We start from the raw sequence: 19817 nt of genomic DNA, 5'->3' as shown, positions 1-19817 counted from the left end.
CCGCTCTCCCACCCTGGTATTTGTCTTTCATTTCCTGACCCAGTCCGGTTCCCGTCTCCGGGGCCCCTCCAACACAAACAGGCCGGCTGGTGTCCACACACGGACTGCCCTGCTGGCACGGGCACTGGCGCTTTCCTGCTGCTGCCCCCTCTCCTTCCTCCCTGCCCACCTCCTCCCCTGGCCCTGCAGGAGCTGCTGCCTCCTCCCTGCGTGGGAGGAAGGAGCTCGGAAAAGCGCCCGGAGCTGGAGCTGGCAGGCCCAGGGCTTTCCACTTGGAGGAAACGCTGCATTTTTCACCTTTAACCCAGAAAAATATGGTTCTCAGAAAGCTTGTTTTTAGCACTGTGAGTTCCCAAAGGAGGAAGAATAGGCAGCAGGAGGGGCCCCCGGCCTCTCTGAGCTCTGACAGCAACCCCCACCCCAGAAGGCCGTTCTTCCTGGGAGGGAATAACCGAGGGGCAGCCTGCAGAGGCCCAGCTGCAAGAAAATAAAGGCAGAGAATTGCAGCTCCAAGTGGAAAGACAATACTTTAGGAGAGGAGCCTGGACAAGCATGAGCCGCTTCCCACCTCCTCCCGGCCTCTTCCAGCTCCTGCCCCGTCCAGGAACGCATAGTAGTTGCCCTTGGAGCTGGGGGTCAGTCCGGGCGTGCCCACCACCACCCAGACCCTTAGCTGAGAAGCGGGTAAGATTAGCTTACCAAAGGCGGGAACGACGTTCTCCAGCACTTTCTCTCTGCAGTGGGGAGAGAGCTGCCAGCATGGAATCAAAATCAGCATCCGAAATCAGGGGTCGGACAGCTTTAGCCCACACCCACGTTATTTCTCAACATGGAGATGCGGGTCGTCCGACGGTGTCCGAACTAGGGACTCACCCGGCACACGCTGAACAGAGAAGGGAAATGTAAGCAGCCCTGCCTCAACCATTGTGAGGCCAGAAGTCCCAGGGCTGCCGGCATTTAAGCTGGTGGGTCCCGTGGAAGTGACAGGCTGCCGTTAGGAAGTTCCAGCTTACAGGTGGCTATGTTCGGGCCAGCAAAATGACTAATCCAATGCAACAGCAAGAGCTGGCTTCTGGGCTAGGCCCTGTGAGTAACCGCACCGCAACCTCACAGTCAAAGAATGTTCACGTATTTGATCTTCATAACAGTCCTGCTCCTATGATGGCTGAAGCAGATGGGCATGGCCTGTTTGACTTAGGAAGACAGACGCTGGCCAGAAAGACTGGGTGACTTGCCCGTTGTCCCACCATGAGGACGCAGCCACGATGCTGTCCCGTGGAGCTTTTCTGCCCTCACCCTGACCTCTGGTCAGGTGCAGTCTGCCCAGGGACACCCGCATTGTTGAGGGACATTCGGAGGCTCCCTTGGGTTAGCTGTCGTCTGCAGTATAGTCGTGTAAGTGAGGGAGATTCGGACGAAGGCCAGGCCCCAGGAGTCTGCTTGCCATCGAATGTCAGTTTCTCATCACAGCCCTGAATCTGCCTTCCTTCAAAGCCCTTCTGTTGCGGGGACTCCGGGTTGAGCAAATCTGAAAGCAGAAACTAAAGAGCTAGTCCAGCAGGGTGGGATTCAGGCCCCTCTACAGGCAATTGGGCGTGGGTGAAATTCTTTTCCCTTCCCTCCTTTGCTTTCATCTCCACAAATAACCTCCATAACCCTGGGGAGTGGTTGCAAGCTATTTCTGCCCAGCAGCATGTTCCCCTGGGCCCCTGCCTCGCCCCAGCCAAGCCACGAGCTGAAAGAACAGGGCAGGCAGCCGGGAAAGGCCTCCCCTGCCGCTCCTCTTCTTCCCGCTTGCTCTTGCTGAGGCATCTTTGTCCTAGAAAGTTTGTAGCTCCCAGGAGCACTTGCCCTTTCCTGGAAAGACGGGAGAGAGAACATTATGTCTCAGCCCTTGGGAGGAGGTCTCCTCTTTTCTATTTATCCATCTTGTCTTTCAGTTTTGCTCAAGATGCAAATGGTGTCCAGAGGCATAGGAATTTCCCAGCATGTGGCATGGCTTCCCCGGATGTCCCAGCTGCTCACCTCCAGGCCAGGGCCCAGCCCGGGGCTGTGGCCTCCCGGAACAGCCTGCTGTCAAGGGCCTGCAGCTCTGACTTGGCTAGGAGAGGACTTGAGTTGGAATGTCTCTTCGAAGGAAGGCCAGGGAGGCTCAAGAAATTTGCCGTTTATACTCAATAACAAAAGTAAGAGGCACCAGGCCAGGGGCTTAGCTAAGGAAAGCCCTGTTAGGAAATTGGCCAAAAGAAAGCGGAGGCAGAGAAAATGGACTATGAGGCAGAGACAGCTGTGGGAGGAAAGGGGTGTGGGGCCGCAGGGGTCGCAAGGCTCACTGCGTGGTGACTTCAGGCCCTGCCGGCAGCATTCCATGTTCTCACTGAACGTGGGGTTCAGAGAGCAACTGTGGGGGTTCGGAATGAAATGGGGGGGCCCTGTCTAATACAGTGGAAAGTGGAACATTAGACGATTGCTTGTCCAGGCCACATTCACACCACCTCAGAAATGAAAGAAGCCTGGGCGATCTCTGCTCCAGCTCCACGCAGGGCTAGAGAGGTAAGAGGATGTGCCCAGGGCTGGGGGCCTTATCCATGTGACTACCTCTGGCCTGGAAGCCAGGAGCCCCTGGGAGTGGGTTGGGAGGCTTTGGGGGTGGGGAATGGAGGGTGGGGAGCGGATGGCTTGGGGGCCCTCACTAGGATTACTGTAGTTGTCCCTTCTAGGCACTCGCCCACACAAGGTGGGTTCACATTTCACTGACACTCACTGAGGACGAGCTATTCACAAACCAGCCCCTGGCCAAAGTGCCAGTGAGGATATCAAGGATAGAGAGGACTCAGCTCCCCCTGTCAAGGTGTTGCCTGGGCTGTGGTCTCACCTGAGGCTCACTGGCTCTTTGCTTCTTCAAAGCCAGGGGAGACTTTCTTTAGGCAGGGCCCAGTCCCTCTCATAAGAGCTCTCCTCAATAGGTCGGCCACCCAGGATCATCGCCTGTTAACTCCAAGTCAACTGATGAGTAGCCTAATTGTGGGAGTGACAACCCATCATTTCCACAGTTCCACGCAAGCATCTTGGGGGCCTTCGTAGAGTCCTGCCTACCACAACCCCGATCAACTCTTTCAGTCTCTCCCACCTCCAGATGATACCTCCCCAAAAACCAAGTTCGTTTTCCTAAAATGCACCTTCTGTCCTGTGCTATCCCAGCTAAAGGCTATGCCACGGTCAGCTGCGTCCCTAAACAATGAGTCAAACACTCATAGGATAAGGGAGTTCTGTTCTCAGAGAGCATAACCATATTTTAAAATTCCTATTTATAGTTCCTGAAAATCCTGTGTTCCTGGGGTCCAGGGACCCTTTGCCACGACTAAGGACCTAGGCTGGGATACAGTTGATGGTGTGGGTGCCCAGGGGGATTGAGGAAATTGTCAGGCAGCTGTCCTTTCCAGTGGCCACTCAGCATGACCCCAAGCAGCCCACAACTTAGAGAAAATAGCAGGGAAGCCATGGAACTCTGTGTCAGCATCTTCGGTGGCCAGTTACTTATAAAAGACAGTATTTTATGACACAAAATGTTGGTTTGGGTGTTTTTGTGTATAAGGTGCCAATGGGTTTTAGTATGAAATTCAGATGTCAAACTAATGCCAAACACTTTTGCTTGACTTTCAAAGTTATCCATTATTTAATGAAAAGTATCAATATAGAAAAATGTCCAGAATACCGAATTAAATAGTTCATCCATACATTGGGATTTCATATATCCATGAAAGAGTACCATATATGAAAAGATTTTCAAAATATGCGAAATAAAAATTCAAGTTCCAAAATAGAATCTACAATTCCCTTTTATATATGCACACATATACATATATATATGAATAGACATGTACATATATACACACACATATTCACATAGGAAAATATTTATGAAAGGATAAAAAGTAAAATGTTGAAAAGACCTAATGCTGCATAAAAAGATTATGTGGGGCTGGGCGCGGTGGCTCACGCTTGTAATCCCAGCACTTTGGGAGGCCGAGGCGGGTGGATCACAAGGTCAGGAGATCGAGACCACGGTGAAACCCCGTCTCTACTAAAAATACAAAAAATTAGCCAGGCGTAGTGGGGGGCGCCTGTAGTCCCAGCTACTCGGAGAGGCTGAGGCAGGAGAATGGCGTGAACCTGGGAGGCGGAGCTTGCAGTGAGCCGAGATTGCGCCACTGCATTCCAGCCTGGGTGACAGAGCGAGACTCCGTCGCAAAAAAAAAAAAAAAAAAAAAAGATTATGTGGGCCCAGCATGGTGGCTCACCCCTGTAATCCCAGCACTTTGGGAGGCTGAGGCAGGCAGACCACAAGGTCAGGAGTTCGAGACCAGCCTGGCTAGCATGGTGAAACCCCCCTCTCTACTAAAAATACAAAAAATTCGCCAGGTTTGGTGGTTTGAGCCTGTAGTCCCAGCTACTCGGGAGGCCAAGGCAGGAGAATCGCTTGAACTCTGGGAGGCAGAGGTTGCAGTGAGCAGAGATCGCACCACTGCACTCCAGTCTGGGTGACAGAGCAAGACTCTGTCTTGGAAAAAAAAAAAAAAAGATTGTGTGATTTTTCTTTTCCATTGATTTTCTAGTTTTTCTTCAGTGACTATTTTTTGTTCTGTCTACTCAGGATATCACCTCTTTTGGAGGGACTCATCTTTCTCCAACTCTTGTGAAAATGTCCTTTGAATAGAACCTCTGTCCAGCCACAGAACTAAAGCAGGAATGCGCACATGACAAGCCAGGCCACAGGCCTCACGGCGAGCTGGCGAGGACTCCCCTGATGGCAAGGCCATAAGCTTGGAGGAGCCTGGACCATGGGCCCAGCTGCTTGAGGAGGTCTTGCTTGAGGGAAGAAAGTTTTGTGTATAAGGAGATACGTGTTATTTCCGGGTGGAATAGGAGACTACAGTGGTGTGGCCTGAGGAACATGCCAGGGCTTACCTGCCCACGAAGTAGAAGCCTCAAATATCGAGCCAAGACTATCTTCCAGAGAAGCAGATATGCAGTCTGGGGAAGAGGGACGGAGGCCAGAATGGATCACTTGGTCATGGAAGTTGTCCATATAAGTTGGACGGATATGGAGAACCTGACCCACAGAAAATGAAAACAAAGTTCAAATTGGGGAGGAGATGGCGGAGGACGGAGGTGACAGACAACGTGTAGAAGGACTCTAACCTGTTGTCACTTCGGATAAAGGCCATTCATCTCCCATCTGCTGTTGTCAAAGAGGTAAGAAGATAAGAGTAAATTTCTGTCTAGGGAGAACAAGGTAATTGCATTCAACACATCTTAAGCATCTACTACAAGGCAAGATGGCCCAAATCCGGTGAAGTAGCTGCTTTGAGCTACCACAGGGAGCCTCCCATCCTTGTCCTTAACCAAGGTTCCCTTGCACAGTCTGAGACTATCCCACAAGGGATCACCCTCTGTAAAATAACATATTTCTAATAACCAGGGAAACACATTAAACCACAATTTTCTCAAGGCGCATTTAAAGAATATGAATCAAGCACCTGAGATGTGGCAGATCCTGCACTAAGCTTCATGGATTAAGAGCCCGAGACTTTGTTCAATTCCCATTCCCAAATCAAGCGTTAGGATTGTGCTTGGTGCTGTGGGGACACACAGGCTTAGGAAGGCACAGGACTGAGGGCCTGGCGATGCTGGAAAAGGCTTCTCTGAGCCAGCAAGGCCTAAATTGGGCCCTGCAGATAGAAGAAGTTATCTAAGTGAAGCCCCTGCGTTCACTCTGGAGACAGATGCCATGGCTCCCCTGCAGGCCCTGTGCTGCGCAGCTCCTCTCTGTGTCACTGGGAGAGATGACCTAAGGAGCAGCTAAACAAGGGTGGAGGCATTTATACCATTAAGTCCTCCGGTGTTCCTGTAGTTTCTCAAGAGGCATGGGTAACAAACATCCACTGTTGGGAACATGATGTACTCTGTCTAATCCTCCCGAGTCCTGCAAAGGTGGGCATGAAGAGCCACGTTTCAGAGATGAGGAAACGGGGAGAGGCTGAATAACTCTCCAAAGCTTATCCTGGTACTGAGTTGTGACGCTGGGATGGGAGCCAGGCCTGTGAAGCCTCCCACAAGGCAGCGGCTGACTCAGAAAAGGTGTGAACCCAGCCTCAGCCAACACAGGAAAGGAAAGGAGCGACAATGGTAATTGAGGAAATTAAGAGTCTAGGTTCCATTCTGAAGGTGGCATGTTGCCTGCACTGGTAATTGGGCAATTTAGGACTAGGAGGGTCCATCTGTTCTCAACACTCTGCTTCCTCAAGGCTTTCAGTCTCTGGCTCACATCAACTCCAAGGATGGTGTAGGTGAGGGGAGTACAAGTGCCTCTAGAGCTGGAAGAGGCTCAGCCTTGAGCAGAGTTACGGCAGGCTGAGGGCAGGAGGGGAAGAAAGATTTGTTTGAGCTGAGGCTTGACATTCTTTTATAACTTTTGAAGGTTTGGAGACAGAAGCTCATACGCTGGGATTGCATTCATTTTAATGTTATTTCCACTTAAAAGTTTCTTTTTTTGAGATGGAGTTTTGTTCTTGTCACCCAGACTGGAGTGCAGTGGTGTGATCTCAGCTCACTGCAACCTGTACCTCCCGGATTCGAACGATTCTCCTGCCTCAGCCTCCCGAGTAGCTGGGATTACAGGCGCATGCCACCACGTCTGGCTAATTTTTTTGTATTTTTAGTAGAGATGGGGTTTCACCATGTTGGCCAGGCTGGTCTCGAACTCCTGACCTTGTGATCCACCCGCCTTAGCCTCCCAAAGTGCTAGGATTACAGGCATGAGCCACTGCACCTGGCCATCACTTAACAGTTTTTCTCAAGGTCATCCTCAAAAGCTTTTCTTGTCTCTAATCTGAAACTAATCACCCAGGGATAAAATCATCTCCAATTTAAGCACAAATCACTTCAAGGCATCTCTTGTTATTTCAACTTCCCTGGACCAGCACAATGAATATTTTCAATTCAGTTTTATTGTTGATCACTCCAGGAGAAAGCTAATAAGATCAAATTTATAAGCCACTCATAACAGGCTATTATTATAGTTCTTTTGTGAATAACTTGTTTGTAAGCTAACATTTTAGTTGATATTGAATACCTTTAAAAATTTTTTTCATACATCTCTATTTTTTCCCCCAATAATCTCATCATTCTTCTCTGATCCTTTTTAAAAGTTCCTGGGGTTGATGGTGCTATATATCTTGACTCAAGAACTCACCATCTGGGAAACAAGTTATGCACTGAGAATCCCCAAAGAACAGGCCATATGTATGAACTTCCTAGCACTTAAATACTAACATGTTTTTCACAATTGAGTTGGTCTGCAGTTTCTTCTGGTTAAATCCAGGCCCATTCATGTTTCAATCTGGCTAAGTCTACGCTATACATATGACTAAGGACTTAATTTCTCCATTTAAGAACACCTATTTAAGATCACTTTATACTTTAAAATTACTGGTTTTGCTAAATCTGTATTTCCTAATAGGTTGAAATAAAATTTTGTTACATTCTCAAAATCTACAGGAATGTTGAAGCTATTTTCAGAGGACATAAACTAAAAACCATTACTTTAAAGACCAGTATTTATTATTTATTTGCTAATGTTGGATTCCCACTATTTGATTATTTTTATGCTAACTTCTCACGTAAACAATAATGATTTAATGGACAGATGGATGTTACACCAATGGCACAGCAATGTATTCAAATGTTAAAAATAACATCCATAGCGCTATGTGATTGCTTTACAACCGCTGTATTTCTTACAGGATAGAACAAAAAAATACAACAACAAAGCAGATGCCACTTCTCCTAAGTGTGTAACATGGGGAAAAACCCAATAATGCCCAAGTCTGTCAGTGTAAGATGTAAGAAAATATATTTATTTTTTCCATGACAATACTATGATAAAATTGTTAAATACATGCATGTTTTAAAAACAGACATAAGTAACATCTTTAGAGTTAACAGCCAAGCATACTAGTTTTACATTTATGGTGTTTTAGTAATAGATTACTTATTTTCTATGTTTTTGCTATAATCATGTTTTCCAAAAGATACAGAAACTAAATTCTGAAATTACACAATGATATAAAGTGTCCAAATTTCCCATTCTAACAGCAATTTAATATCCACATTTTCACAAGGCAGGAAATGCTTCAGTTATCATCTAAGTGGAGTTGTTTTATTCCACATTACTCTCAGAATTCTGTGAATCAGACTGTATCACACACATGTACTTCATCTATAGTTTTCTTCCTGTATATGTGTATTGAAATGTTTCCTTCTACGATTAAACATGATTTTAGGTACAGCACATCACAACTGTTCATTCACCTTAAAAAAAAATGGCTGTAGTGGTAACATTTCAAGAAATGAAAAAGGGAACAGTTTGGGATCCGCAGTTTCTCCCTATCTTCTTTCAGCTACATTTACAAGCATTTGACCAAACAAAAATTAGTAAACAGTTACTAGTATTTATAAAAAACTTAAAATATTTAACATATAATACTCACTTTAAAAAAATATTCTACAAACAACCTTATAAAAGACAGAAACATATCTGTTCACAGTATGTGTATTTTGTAAACAGTAATTCACTATAATGCAATTTTTAAAAGTAAAAAAAGGTAATTTCCTGGAGTTATAAGGACCTTGACTTATGGCCAGCTAATGACAGAGAAGAAAACCTAACATTCTTATTAGGAAAGTTAAGTATTTTGAAATGATTTATTTTACCTTTCAACATACCTTTAAGGTGGTACTATCTTAAATCCAGGATGTCTATCTATCCAGGCCAATCTTTTGCAAGCAATTCTGAATTTAAATGTATTTAAGAAAAAGCCATGCTCTTTTTTTGAGAAAATAACAGGATAAAACAAATGCCAGGAAGGGCATCAATCACATAATACCTACACCTCCACAACAATGAAAGGTTTCTTCTTCGTGTTGTCTCCCGCTACTCACAATGTTATTCATATTTTTCCTCAATATTGTGTTGGAAGGAAAAATTAAATAGAAGGAAACACTAGCTTATGATATATTAGAAAATTTGAGGAAACGCATTTGGAATCAAACTGGAAAAAGAATGTTTTACAAAAATTGTATGAAAACCATTATTCAGTGTTCTTTTCTATGAGCAATTGCAAAAACACTAATACTAATGTTAAATCTAACAGTTAACTTTTCCACATTATAAATGAAAATTGTATTACCACCTAGAGATATTTTGATCTTTTATAATACACTACTGGAATGTTTAGGAAAATAGTTCAGAAGCTGAAAGTTACCCATTTAAAATGGAATAATACTAAATGGAAGTACACTTTAAATGTATAAGGAAATTCAACAACTTAAGTGAGCCATTCAATCAGGTGTGCAAAGTATTTTAGTCTTAAGTGCAACACATAGGATCTATGTTGTTAGCTTTTTTTTTTAAAGTTCTGATTGGCTACTGTAAAGGCAATCTTAGAAGACACATGTAAATATAATATAAATCAACTTTCTTATCAATTAGACATTTTCCCCACTCAATCTCTTAGTTTTTAGGGTATTCAGTCCCAGCAACCAAAAAAAAAATGTAAATTATATTTTGTTTCTGGTTAATGTTCAGTTTTTCTTTTATAAGAGCTTTTGATATATTGTTTCTATGGTTCTTTAGGCACTTACACATAAAAACATTCAGAGGGTTTTCCCCTTAACACACAACTTTTAATTCTCATGAAAATGTTGCACAGTTAGAATTTGTCTTGCATAGGTAAATTCTGTTTATAACATGGACTCTGATAATCCAAATATTAACATTCCTAATATAGGGAAAAATAAGCACCATTCATGGCTAAAAATAATAGAATCCTGACATAACCCAATATCACAATTATAAGGATCTGGATATATTCTAGACCAAATCACACTCCCTGAAACATTACCAGGTACAATAAAGCCTGAAATATCAGCCAACTAATTGCATGTTATTCTTAATCCTTTACATTGGCACTAAAAATAGTTCATCTGTAATAAGCATGAATACGACCATGTAATAATTAACAGCACTAATTGAAAAGGAATAAAAAAATCTAACCAGCATAGCAAAATAAGGGGTTTAAGTATTATTAATAGCCCTGGTACATAATCCATAAAGATATAAACGAACCAAATTCAAGCCAAGTAATTTCCAATGATATTCTAAGGCTAAGTCTAAAAGATGGATGTTCTGTAACTTTGGCCATAAATCATTTTCTTCTATGAAAATTTTCTTCTAGAATAAATAAGATGGGCATGACAGTATGAAACTTCATTTCAGCAGGAAATAAAGACTTAAAATAAATGCTTTCAAGAAATAGTTTATCAAGAGAATGAGTTCTGAATCAGTTAACCTCACACACGGACACACTGTTGGGCAGAACACACGCTGGCTGGTACAAACATGCCCCAGTTGCACACCCATCAAAGAAGAAACTATGAACACTTAAAATTATGGAGAAATAAGATATCTAGTGATATACAGGCATGAGTCCTTCCTCAGTTTTCACTCAAACCGTGGAGTCACTTCGAAAGTAGATTTGAATCTTTGAGTCAATAGTCTCAGATCTACACAAGCTCGATTTTGGTGTGTTTATCACCCTTCAGGAAAATTCTGTTGAATCTGTGACACTCTGGGATAAGACTCAGTCAAGAAAATTAGTTACTGAGCTTTCATGGTGTGCCTAGTCTTTGTAGCTAATAATCCCACATTTTACTCTGAGATGCCCAATTTTACACTTTCAAAATAAGAAAAAAGGCATTTCATAAAATGCACACAAATTTTAACATAATTCAAAATAGAGAATAGCAAAAATAACCTTAGAGCAAACAAACAAAACATTTGATCAGATTATATACCTGAGCAATAGAAAACTTTGAGATAACATTTTAAAAATATTGACATGTTAAGGAGCATTTTACTTTCAAAATACCATAAAATTGATTTTAAATTCCCTTTGGAAGAAAACATCCCCTAGTCTCCTTCATAAATTACAAATAATTACCCAAATACAAAAAGGACTTGTAATGTTCGTTAAATATGGACGGCATGAAGACAATTAAGAAACTACAGGACTTATTTCCAACAAGAATACAATATGCATGAAGTTTTGAAAATGTGACTTTTTACCACAGTTTCTGAGAGTGTAATAGTACTAAATGTTCTAAATGTAATCTTTCAGATCCATGAGCCGTGAAATTAATGCTGGTTTGGAAAATGAGGTTGATACTTCCTCTCTTAAGCTTCTCAATGAATGGCTGTTTCTGTTTCTAAGCTGCAGGAACAAAGCACCTCTATCACATAAGCACATAAACACACAACTCAACTATCCAGATACTCACGGCCACAATCTCAAATCCAGGGCTGTATAAATTCAACAAACTGATGACCTAGATGCATACATGTGCTAATCTATGCAATATATGATTCACAAGGTTCATCTAATGTTAAAAGTCTAGCTGTCTTTAATAATTTAATATTAAATAAAATATTACTTATTTAAAATGGTCACTCATAAAAGAAATGTAGTCATAACGAGCCCCATAATGATCTCCATTCCTCGCAAGGGAAGCTTGATTTGAAACTGGCTTGTAAGTGAATTGACTTGTAAGAGAGGTAAAAATGTGTCTTACGTGAATTACTATCTCACAGATATGATGGAACATAATGCTAGTTTGGCAATTAGATTTTTCTAACCAATGACTGGGCTTTTACTGAGGAAAAGAGGGATTTCTCAATTATTTTCCCAGTCAGTAAGGGCTGGAGAGAACACATCTAGACTGCTTCTAATTAGTCCTTAATTGTTGCTTCCAGGGGAGAAGCCACAAATCTAACTGGACAGAGCACAATCAGTATGAGACCACCTTGTAAATGGAGGCATGCAACCTTCACTGACAAACTGCACATTTACCAGTGTCTCAGACAACTGAACATGTGACCCATCTCCTTCCCACATCCCTCCCCTCTTCCTGTGTTGTTACTCTCCCTACACACACAGGATGGGGGGAGTAGAGGTAATATCCTGGGATCTGCACAAGGGTCTAGCTGTCTTCAATTCAATGAGGAGGAAGAAGGAAAACCGCTTTGGCCCCAGAGATAAACCACATTCTCTTAAGCATACAGCAACTTATAAGGAACTTGCCCAGACTTAATAGTGTTACTCTGCTTCTCATTAAGCTAGTGATCCTCGTGTATGAAACTCCAAAAGTAGGGGAAAGGTGAGCGATATTCTGCACTTTTTTCATACAACGAAAGGACTTAAGAGCCCCAGTGATATTCATCATTAGCCAAACAAATGAGTTGTTATATAGGTTAGAAAGGGCCCTGGATCCAGATGGTCACAGTTGAAATGCATATATATTGACAGACAGAGATCAAACAATCTCTCCTGGCCTTTTCTCGTTATCTCAGGTTAGCGTCGTTTAAAGCCATAAACTTTTACTGTAGCCACACTTATCCTTGTCCTGGAGAGATAAAGTATGGGATTGATACATTTCAACAGGGAACAAGGCAGGAGTTGAGGGCAAGCAGACAACGCTAACAGCAAGCTTTGGCAGGGAGAGAAGGCAGCCCCAGGTCTGATGTCTGGGGTGGAAGCTAAGGGAAGGAGCCAAAGAGGATACAAAGGAAGACAAGAGGACACTAGGGATGGCTCTGATTGGATATATTTTTCATTACTGAACATTTCTATGAACTATTATATAGTTTTAATATACTATGTATGTACAAAATGAATTGTATTTCACTCCAAATTTCCACAGATCATAAAGCTCAGAAATTTGGCTGAATCCTAGCAGTTAAAATCAGGATTCATACACAGAGAACCTAAATAGATTTTGTCCCTTGTCACTCTGGCTTTTTTCCACAACACGGTTTTTAAAAAGATACAATATGAGCTTCAAAAAAAATTAATTGATCCATTATTTGCAAATACATTACAGAATCTCAGATGATAAAAACCAACCAACCAACCAAAAAAACAAACAAAAAAGACATCTTATTCGGACACTTAAAATTTTCAAGTACTTTTGCCTTAACTATGAAAACGTAAAATACATAGGCAACCTGAGGGCGGGGAAAATACAAGATACATTTTTTAGTTTTTCCTTCTGCTTTTCCAAGAACCACAATCACTCCAGACATTGCTTATGAGAAACAAGGGTGGGCAGAGGATGCGGTGCTGAAGGCACTCAACTCTGCACAGCTCACCAAGCAATTGCTGCACCTGCAACACAGGTTCACCCATGGATTTAGACCAGTTTATGACAGTTACTAAGAAACAGCCCTTGGTTAACTGTTCCTGTAAGAAGCATTCTCTCTTTAGTTTTATATTTAAAAATGTGAGGACTGGATCAGATAACCTGGCATGATGAAAAGACTCATGAGCGGGAGGAACATCCACTAGAAGGTGTCAAAGATCACCACGGCCTGGGTAGCCAGGCTCAATGGCATGGTCTCCTCAGGAGGAACGAAATCCAATCAGAACTATATGGACAGCTAATGCTGCTAGATATTGCTTAGTAGTCATCTCACATAGTAAGTCACTGGAATTATATGCTTATGAATAATATTGAATTTGCTCATATAAAGCTGTCACTGTATCACAAAATAAAATGATTTTAAAAAAAACGTGGGTCTCTAGTCTTAGAAATGTACATTTTAAATATTAGGGCAACCAACTGAAATAATAGAAGCAAGCATAAAAGCTAAAAAATAATGAAAAGGCTTGCAAAACCTATCACAGCAAGAAAACATGATTATGATTTGGGCTGGTCAGTGTCACACTTGTTTTCAAAGTTTGTACCCCTGAGACAACTGTTTGATAACCATTATACAGTAGGCACAGAAATCAGCATACTTTATCAAACAAAACACTAAATCGCTGTCACTACATTAAAAATTATATTAATTTTTGTGAATGCTGTGGATAGAGGAGAATAATCTTAGAAGTTTTAAAATCTGTGCTTGGTTTTCATCTAGAAAGGAGTAAACGTCAGGTAAATAAACATCACCTGTTACTTGGACATTTTCTCCCTGGCCTGCAAATCCACTTGCAATTCCACCAAGTATACATATGAGAAAACCACAAACAACAGAACAGAAAACATTTGCGGTGGGATTTGTTTTACATATACGTACAAGTAGGTATTGGCCTTGAAATGCTTCTTGAAGGTAGAGTACATGAGAATTCTTTGGCTTGATCACAAAGAGCTCCAAATCTTGAGTTTTGTGGATTGAGGATTCTGAGTCACTATACTTTGGCTTTTAGACTACATTAAAAGCACATGAACACTTGTAGTGTAACTTAACATGTAGTGAAGTTCACCTCCTAACAATACTTCACAGGATCCCTCCAAGAATGCCCAGTGCTGATGTAGCAACACTAGCAATAAGAGCTTATTGAGATGGCCAACTGAAGTGACATGGTGACGCTGTTAATCGTTTGGTTTGTTCTGAAAAAAGTTTGTAAAGGACCACCCTCCTCCATTAGATTTAGGAGAGTCTTCATCTTTAGGAGGAATCAAAAATTGTCGGGAATTAATGGAGCATGGACTTCCAAATGAGACAATCTCACTATTGCTGTCTATGGATCTAGGAGAGTCTGGAGACACTAAATTCCATGTATTTACATTGGCCTGAGGTCTGTAACCCGCAGTTTTATCTAAGTCCTCTTCTGCAGCTATATCTTCCACAATAGAATTAATGGGGAGGTGCATCTGTGGCTTATAGCCTGCCCCTCCTACAGGGTCATTTTCTTGTTCTTCTTCTGGTTTTGCTTGAGGCTGATACATCGACTGAACATCAATGTAAATGACCTGTGCAGTCCCTCCAGCTTCATCTGCGGCTGGGTTTGGTATTTCTTCGTCAATGATGGGTGGACAATAGGACACAACCACATGGTTTTCAGGCTCTGCATCACAGCGATCTTCGGGACGCTCAGCTACTGGGGAAATTATTTCTGTATCTTCTATTTTAGGAAATGCTGATCGAGTTTCCAGAACCTCAACATTATTTGGGGTACAAGGATTCATTTCCAATGTTTTAAGAGCACTGCTTCCCTAGAAATAAATTTAAAAACAGTGATTAAAAATAGCACTAAATGCTATTGCAATGCTCCTCCTATAAAAAGGGACACTTTTTTCCCCAAATCTGCTTGTAAACAGGTGTCTCTACTACTCTGTATTTCACACTACAGCACAGCCACTTTTTTCTTCTGTATCAGTATTTTCCTTGTTATTAATATTTGTAGGAGAAAAAAGAGCATGGTATAATTTAAAATTAATAATTTTAGAAACTGAGATGTTTTAAAGTATACAATTTTCCCAATACTTTTTACTTAAAATGACATTTGCATGTTAAAAACTTTTCACAAAAGATTAAAAAAAGAAGCCAGCACGTCAAAGATAAATATAAGAAAATAAAAGATTACCTCACAGACACTCTTTTGAAACTGTAACGCTTTACAGTTTTCTGGATTTGGAATATCAGGGTAGAAGGTTTCTTTAATCCTTCAAATAAAAAATTATTACAGTAAATTTAATAGTTTTAAGATTATTAGATAATAAGTTAATAAATCATTAGGCTTATTTTGAAGTATTTATGAATCCTTTAATGCACATCTGAGATTAAAATGGAAGATCTTTAGTGTGATCATTCACTAGAGCTATCTATACAATGCACTGAGAGGTTCCAACTTGAAAACCATAAACAGTAATTCCATTTCTAGAACTACAATACCCATGTATCTCATGAAAATGGAAAGCAAGTAATTAAAATCATGGCTGTGCCTTCTAGTCCAAAGGATCTGGACTATGTAAGAACAGCTGTGATCCCATGGCACTGCTTTACTGAGGTGGTTAAAAAGGTGGTCATAAAGGTGATAACTACATGTCATGAGTACACTGCAGGCTGTGCTAAGAAAAAGGCTATTAATCTTGACCAAAAACTAAATGCAGCCAAAAATGAGATTTGCCTTTACTGAGGTGGTCATAAAGGTGATAGCCACGTGTCACAAGTACACTGCAGGCTGTGCTAAGAAAAAGGCTATTAATCTTGACCAAAAACTAAATGCAACCAAAAATGAGATTTTCTCAGTGTCCTATCATATTTTTATATTTATAGCTACTAAAAAGAACTGTATTACTTGAAATTCCTACAGAAAAAATAACTTTGTTAATGTGAGTTTGAAACGCTGTAACTTCTAAACTCCCTTCTTATTTTGTCTTTTTTTTTTTTTTTTTTGGTACTTTAATAGTTGGTTTTTTTTTTTTTTTTTTTTTTTTGAGACAGAGTCTTGCTCTGTTGCTAGGCTGGGGTGCAGTGGCGCAATCTTGACTTACTGCAACCTCCGACTCCCTGCCTCAGCCTCCTAGCCTCCTAAGTAGCTGGGATTACAGGCACGTGCCACTATGCCCAGCTAATTTTTTGTATTTTTAGTATAGACAGGGTTTCACCATGTTAGCCAGGATGGTCTTGATCTCCTGACCTCGTGATCCGCCTGCCTTGGCCTCCCAGAGTGCTGGGATTACAGGCGTGAGCCACTGCACCCGGCCTAATAGTTGTTTTAAAAATGTGACTTTTGGTAATGAGAATATGGTTACCAAAATAGACTATTCTATAGTTCTGCAACTATTACTATTTTGATTTATAAGCCAGGATTGCTAAAATATGTTCTCTTGTCATAAATGATGGCATTTTTAAGGTCGGTGAGGACTGGTCTAAGCATGAATGCAGCCACTGGCTCCATACCCAGCCAGGACAGCTCTTGCCAGGTGACCACGCACATGGCCCTCTCTCCCACGGAGCCCCTGCTGACCTCACCTCACCTCACGTCACTCATTCCTGCTTCACCAGGCACACAGCTCCTCCCACTTTCTCTGAAGGTTTGACTCTTTCCAATTTCAGGGCCCTCAAAGAAATAATTCTCTGTCTGTAACATTCTTTTCCCTCTCCTTACCCTTTGGAACTCTCCCACGGACCAGCCGTGACGGGCCGTGGCCGACCAGCTCGCAGGACGTAGCCCCCTGCTGGTCTCCTCAGGGTACCTGGTTCAGTCTTCCTAGCACCCACTCACACTCTGCAAGCACACACTTGCTGGATGCCTATGGTTTACTGTCCCTCTTCCCACACTGTGCTCCAAGTCTATAAGAGCTATGGCTTGTTTTGTGCACCACGATATGATATCCCTCTTCACAAGGAAGAGGTCATTCATATTTGTTGAATAAATGAGCAAATGATCAAAATGACCAGATTTTCTAAATAGGTCACCAGGGCAAGTGAGATCTTAAGCATTAAATTATGCTTAATCTTGTAGATAGCTATTGCCATATTTCAGCCTATAAATATTTTTTATAATAGTAACTGCTATGACTTTAAATTATTAGGAAAAACAGTAGAAAACATTTACACATTGACTCTATTAAGACCTTTAAATAATGTCATGTTCTTGCTTAATATTAAATCCAACATTAATTCTAATTAACTTTTTTTACTAACTCATTACAACAAAAAAGATACACTTATTTAATACATAAACTAATCTTACAAATCTTATAATCATGCCCTTAAGAAGAAAACAGCAACAGTAAATGCAGAACCATTACCATTCTCGTTTCCGATAGCAAAGGATACTTGTCACCACTCCAACAATGACAGCCACTGCCACTGGGATGAGAATGGCAATAATTAATCCCACAGCTGAAACGAGAGTATTGCAAATATTAAAATCACCATTTTTAGTGTGAAGTACAGAATACATTTATGTTAGAAGGTATTTAGGTTGGTAGATTATTTAGGAAAAAAACAAAATTAACTGCTGCAGGGACACTGAAATACTATTAAAATCCAACCTGCAGGTGTTGTCATAATTTTTACACAAATACTTAAACTCTTTTGAGTAGGGTTTCTCAATCTTGACACTTTTGACATTTTAGGCCAGACAGATCTTCACTAGAGGATCGGGGGAGACAGTCCTGTGCACTACTGGAAGTTTAACAGCATCCGTGGCCTCTCACTGCTAGATACCAGTAGTATCCCCCAGTTATGACAACCAAAAATGACACCAGACAGTGCCAAGTATCTCCTAGGGGACAAAATCACTCTCCGTTGAGAATCACTGCTTTAGAGAACCATGTCCTCATGGCTGTTTATTTAAGAGCTGTGTGTGAACTCCAGCTCAGGGGTAGAGGATAAGCCCATGATCCAAGTGAAGTTCTTTACTGCAGAAAGACAGTCAAGGCCATCACTCTTCTCTCAAATTTGAGTGTTGTGTTTTACAAAAAAATTTTTTAAGAATATCTCCTTCACTTTTCCCTAGATATGTTAGAAATCACATAACAGCTGGAGCAAAATATTTTTAAACGTTGACCGTTAGATAAATTCAATATGACTTTAGACCTCTAGACTTCAGATGTATCCCAAATTCATTAATTTCTTAGGTACTCATTTGGAAATAACTTCAAATAACCGACAAGAATAACCATGAAGTAATCTTATAGCTTTTTAACCCTTCCCTCTACCAGCCAAAACCTGCAACAAAATGTGAATGTTTTTTAGAAAGGGCGGGGAGGGGTTCCTACATAAACCAAGAATCACTAGGAACATTATGCATGCAGGATGGAAAGCACCTCAACAGCAACCTGAAACTTACAGTTTTCCTTTGTCACCACGTACATACTCTTCTCTGGGCCCACTCCACCATCTGTATAGGCTCGCAAGACCAGGTGGTAACTTGTTTTACCTTGAAGATCAGCAATTCTCAGTGTCTTCTGGGATATGTCAGTAATATTCTTAACCTTTATGTCAGAACGACCTATTTTTAAAATGAAGTATGTTAGCACTAATCTCTAACCCGTTTCAAATGCATGGTTACCCACACCTGTCTCACCAACTACCCTTCTAAGTGGGTCTAGCTGCAGCCATCCCAGCCAAGGACTCTGGAGCTGCCACTACCTTGTTCAAGCTCTACCCCCACACCAGTCATTAGCTGTGTGATATGGGCCCGTTATTTAAACCACTCTCATGTGGAGTTTTTCTACTGATGAAATAGAGTATCATGACTTAAGCTGTTTGAAGTTTTCACACACATTCTCTAGCATAATGCCTGGCACACAGCAGGCAATCAATAAAAGTCCCGTTTCTGCTACTAAAAGCATGAAAACCACCACAACCAAAACCCACTTGGGCTGAGCCTTCCTATGAGTGAGAGTGAAAGATGGGCTGAAGCAAACGTGCAGATCAATAGAGATGACTCCAAACCACTTAGAAAAAGGATCAGTGTGATGGGAACTCTCAAATGAGACTAGTGAGAAATCCTTTGGGTTATAACTTCAAAAGGAAGAGTGAGGAATCATTTGAACTACTATTTTATTTTTAAAAATTTAACCAGAATAATGCAGGATAATAGGTTAAAAAATTAAATAGTACTAAATGGTTACTAACAAAAGTGACTGTTCTCTACCAGCTCCTCCCCTCGCCCCCTACAACCACTGTAAAAGCCATGTAATCAGTTTCTTTGGGTATTTACCTCCATATTCCAAAGTAGCAAACTTAGAGAGATGTGACTTTTAACTATTAGACCTTATCTACACATACTTTATAAGGGCAGATAAAGATAGAGCTCTTTTACGCTACCATCACGCTTTCCCCCACCACATCCTTCATATAGAAACATCAGAACATTTGATGAATTCAGTGTTTGGATTACTATGATTATATGAGTTACTGCTAAGACAAATTGCTTGGTGTCATCATGTTTCCT

At 41.4% G+C, this 19817-nt stretch overlaps 1 protein-coding gene across 1 annotated transcript in view; it reads right to left on the bottom strand.

Annotated features, from left to right (window-relative positions):
- Nucleotides 1–7898: 7898 nt before the first annotated feature.
- The window catches only part of LIFR (LIF receptor subunit alpha), an 82434-nt gene continuing 70515 nt past the window's right edge, over nucleotides 7899–19817 (bottom strand). Inside the window, exons 17-20 of the mRNA XM_055245644.2 lie at nucleotides 18708–18869; nucleotides 17662–17755; nucleotides 15489–15567; nucleotides 7899–15117 (exon numbers count right to left, since the gene is read on the bottom strand). Of these exons, the coding sequence (XP_055101619.1) occupies nucleotides 14494–15117; nucleotides 15489–15567; nucleotides 17662–17755; nucleotides 18708–18869 (959 nt within the window). The 3' untranslated portion in view covers nucleotides 7899–14493. The remainder of the gene's footprint in view (nucleotides 15118–15488; nucleotides 15568–17661; nucleotides 17756–18707; nucleotides 18870–19817) is intronic.

Source organism: Symphalangus syndactylus, chromosome 16 (assembly GCF_028878055.3).
Source record: "Symphalangus syndactylus isolate Jambi chromosome 16, NHGRI_mSymSyn1-v2.1_pri, whole genome shotgun sequence".
In the NCBI taxonomy this organism is placed as follows: domain Eukaryota; kingdom Metazoa; phylum Chordata; class Mammalia; order Primates; family Hylobatidae; genus Symphalangus; species Symphalangus syndactylus.
Note: the sequence above shows the minus strand (reverse complement) of the source record. Positions and strands in the feature narration are given on the sequence as shown.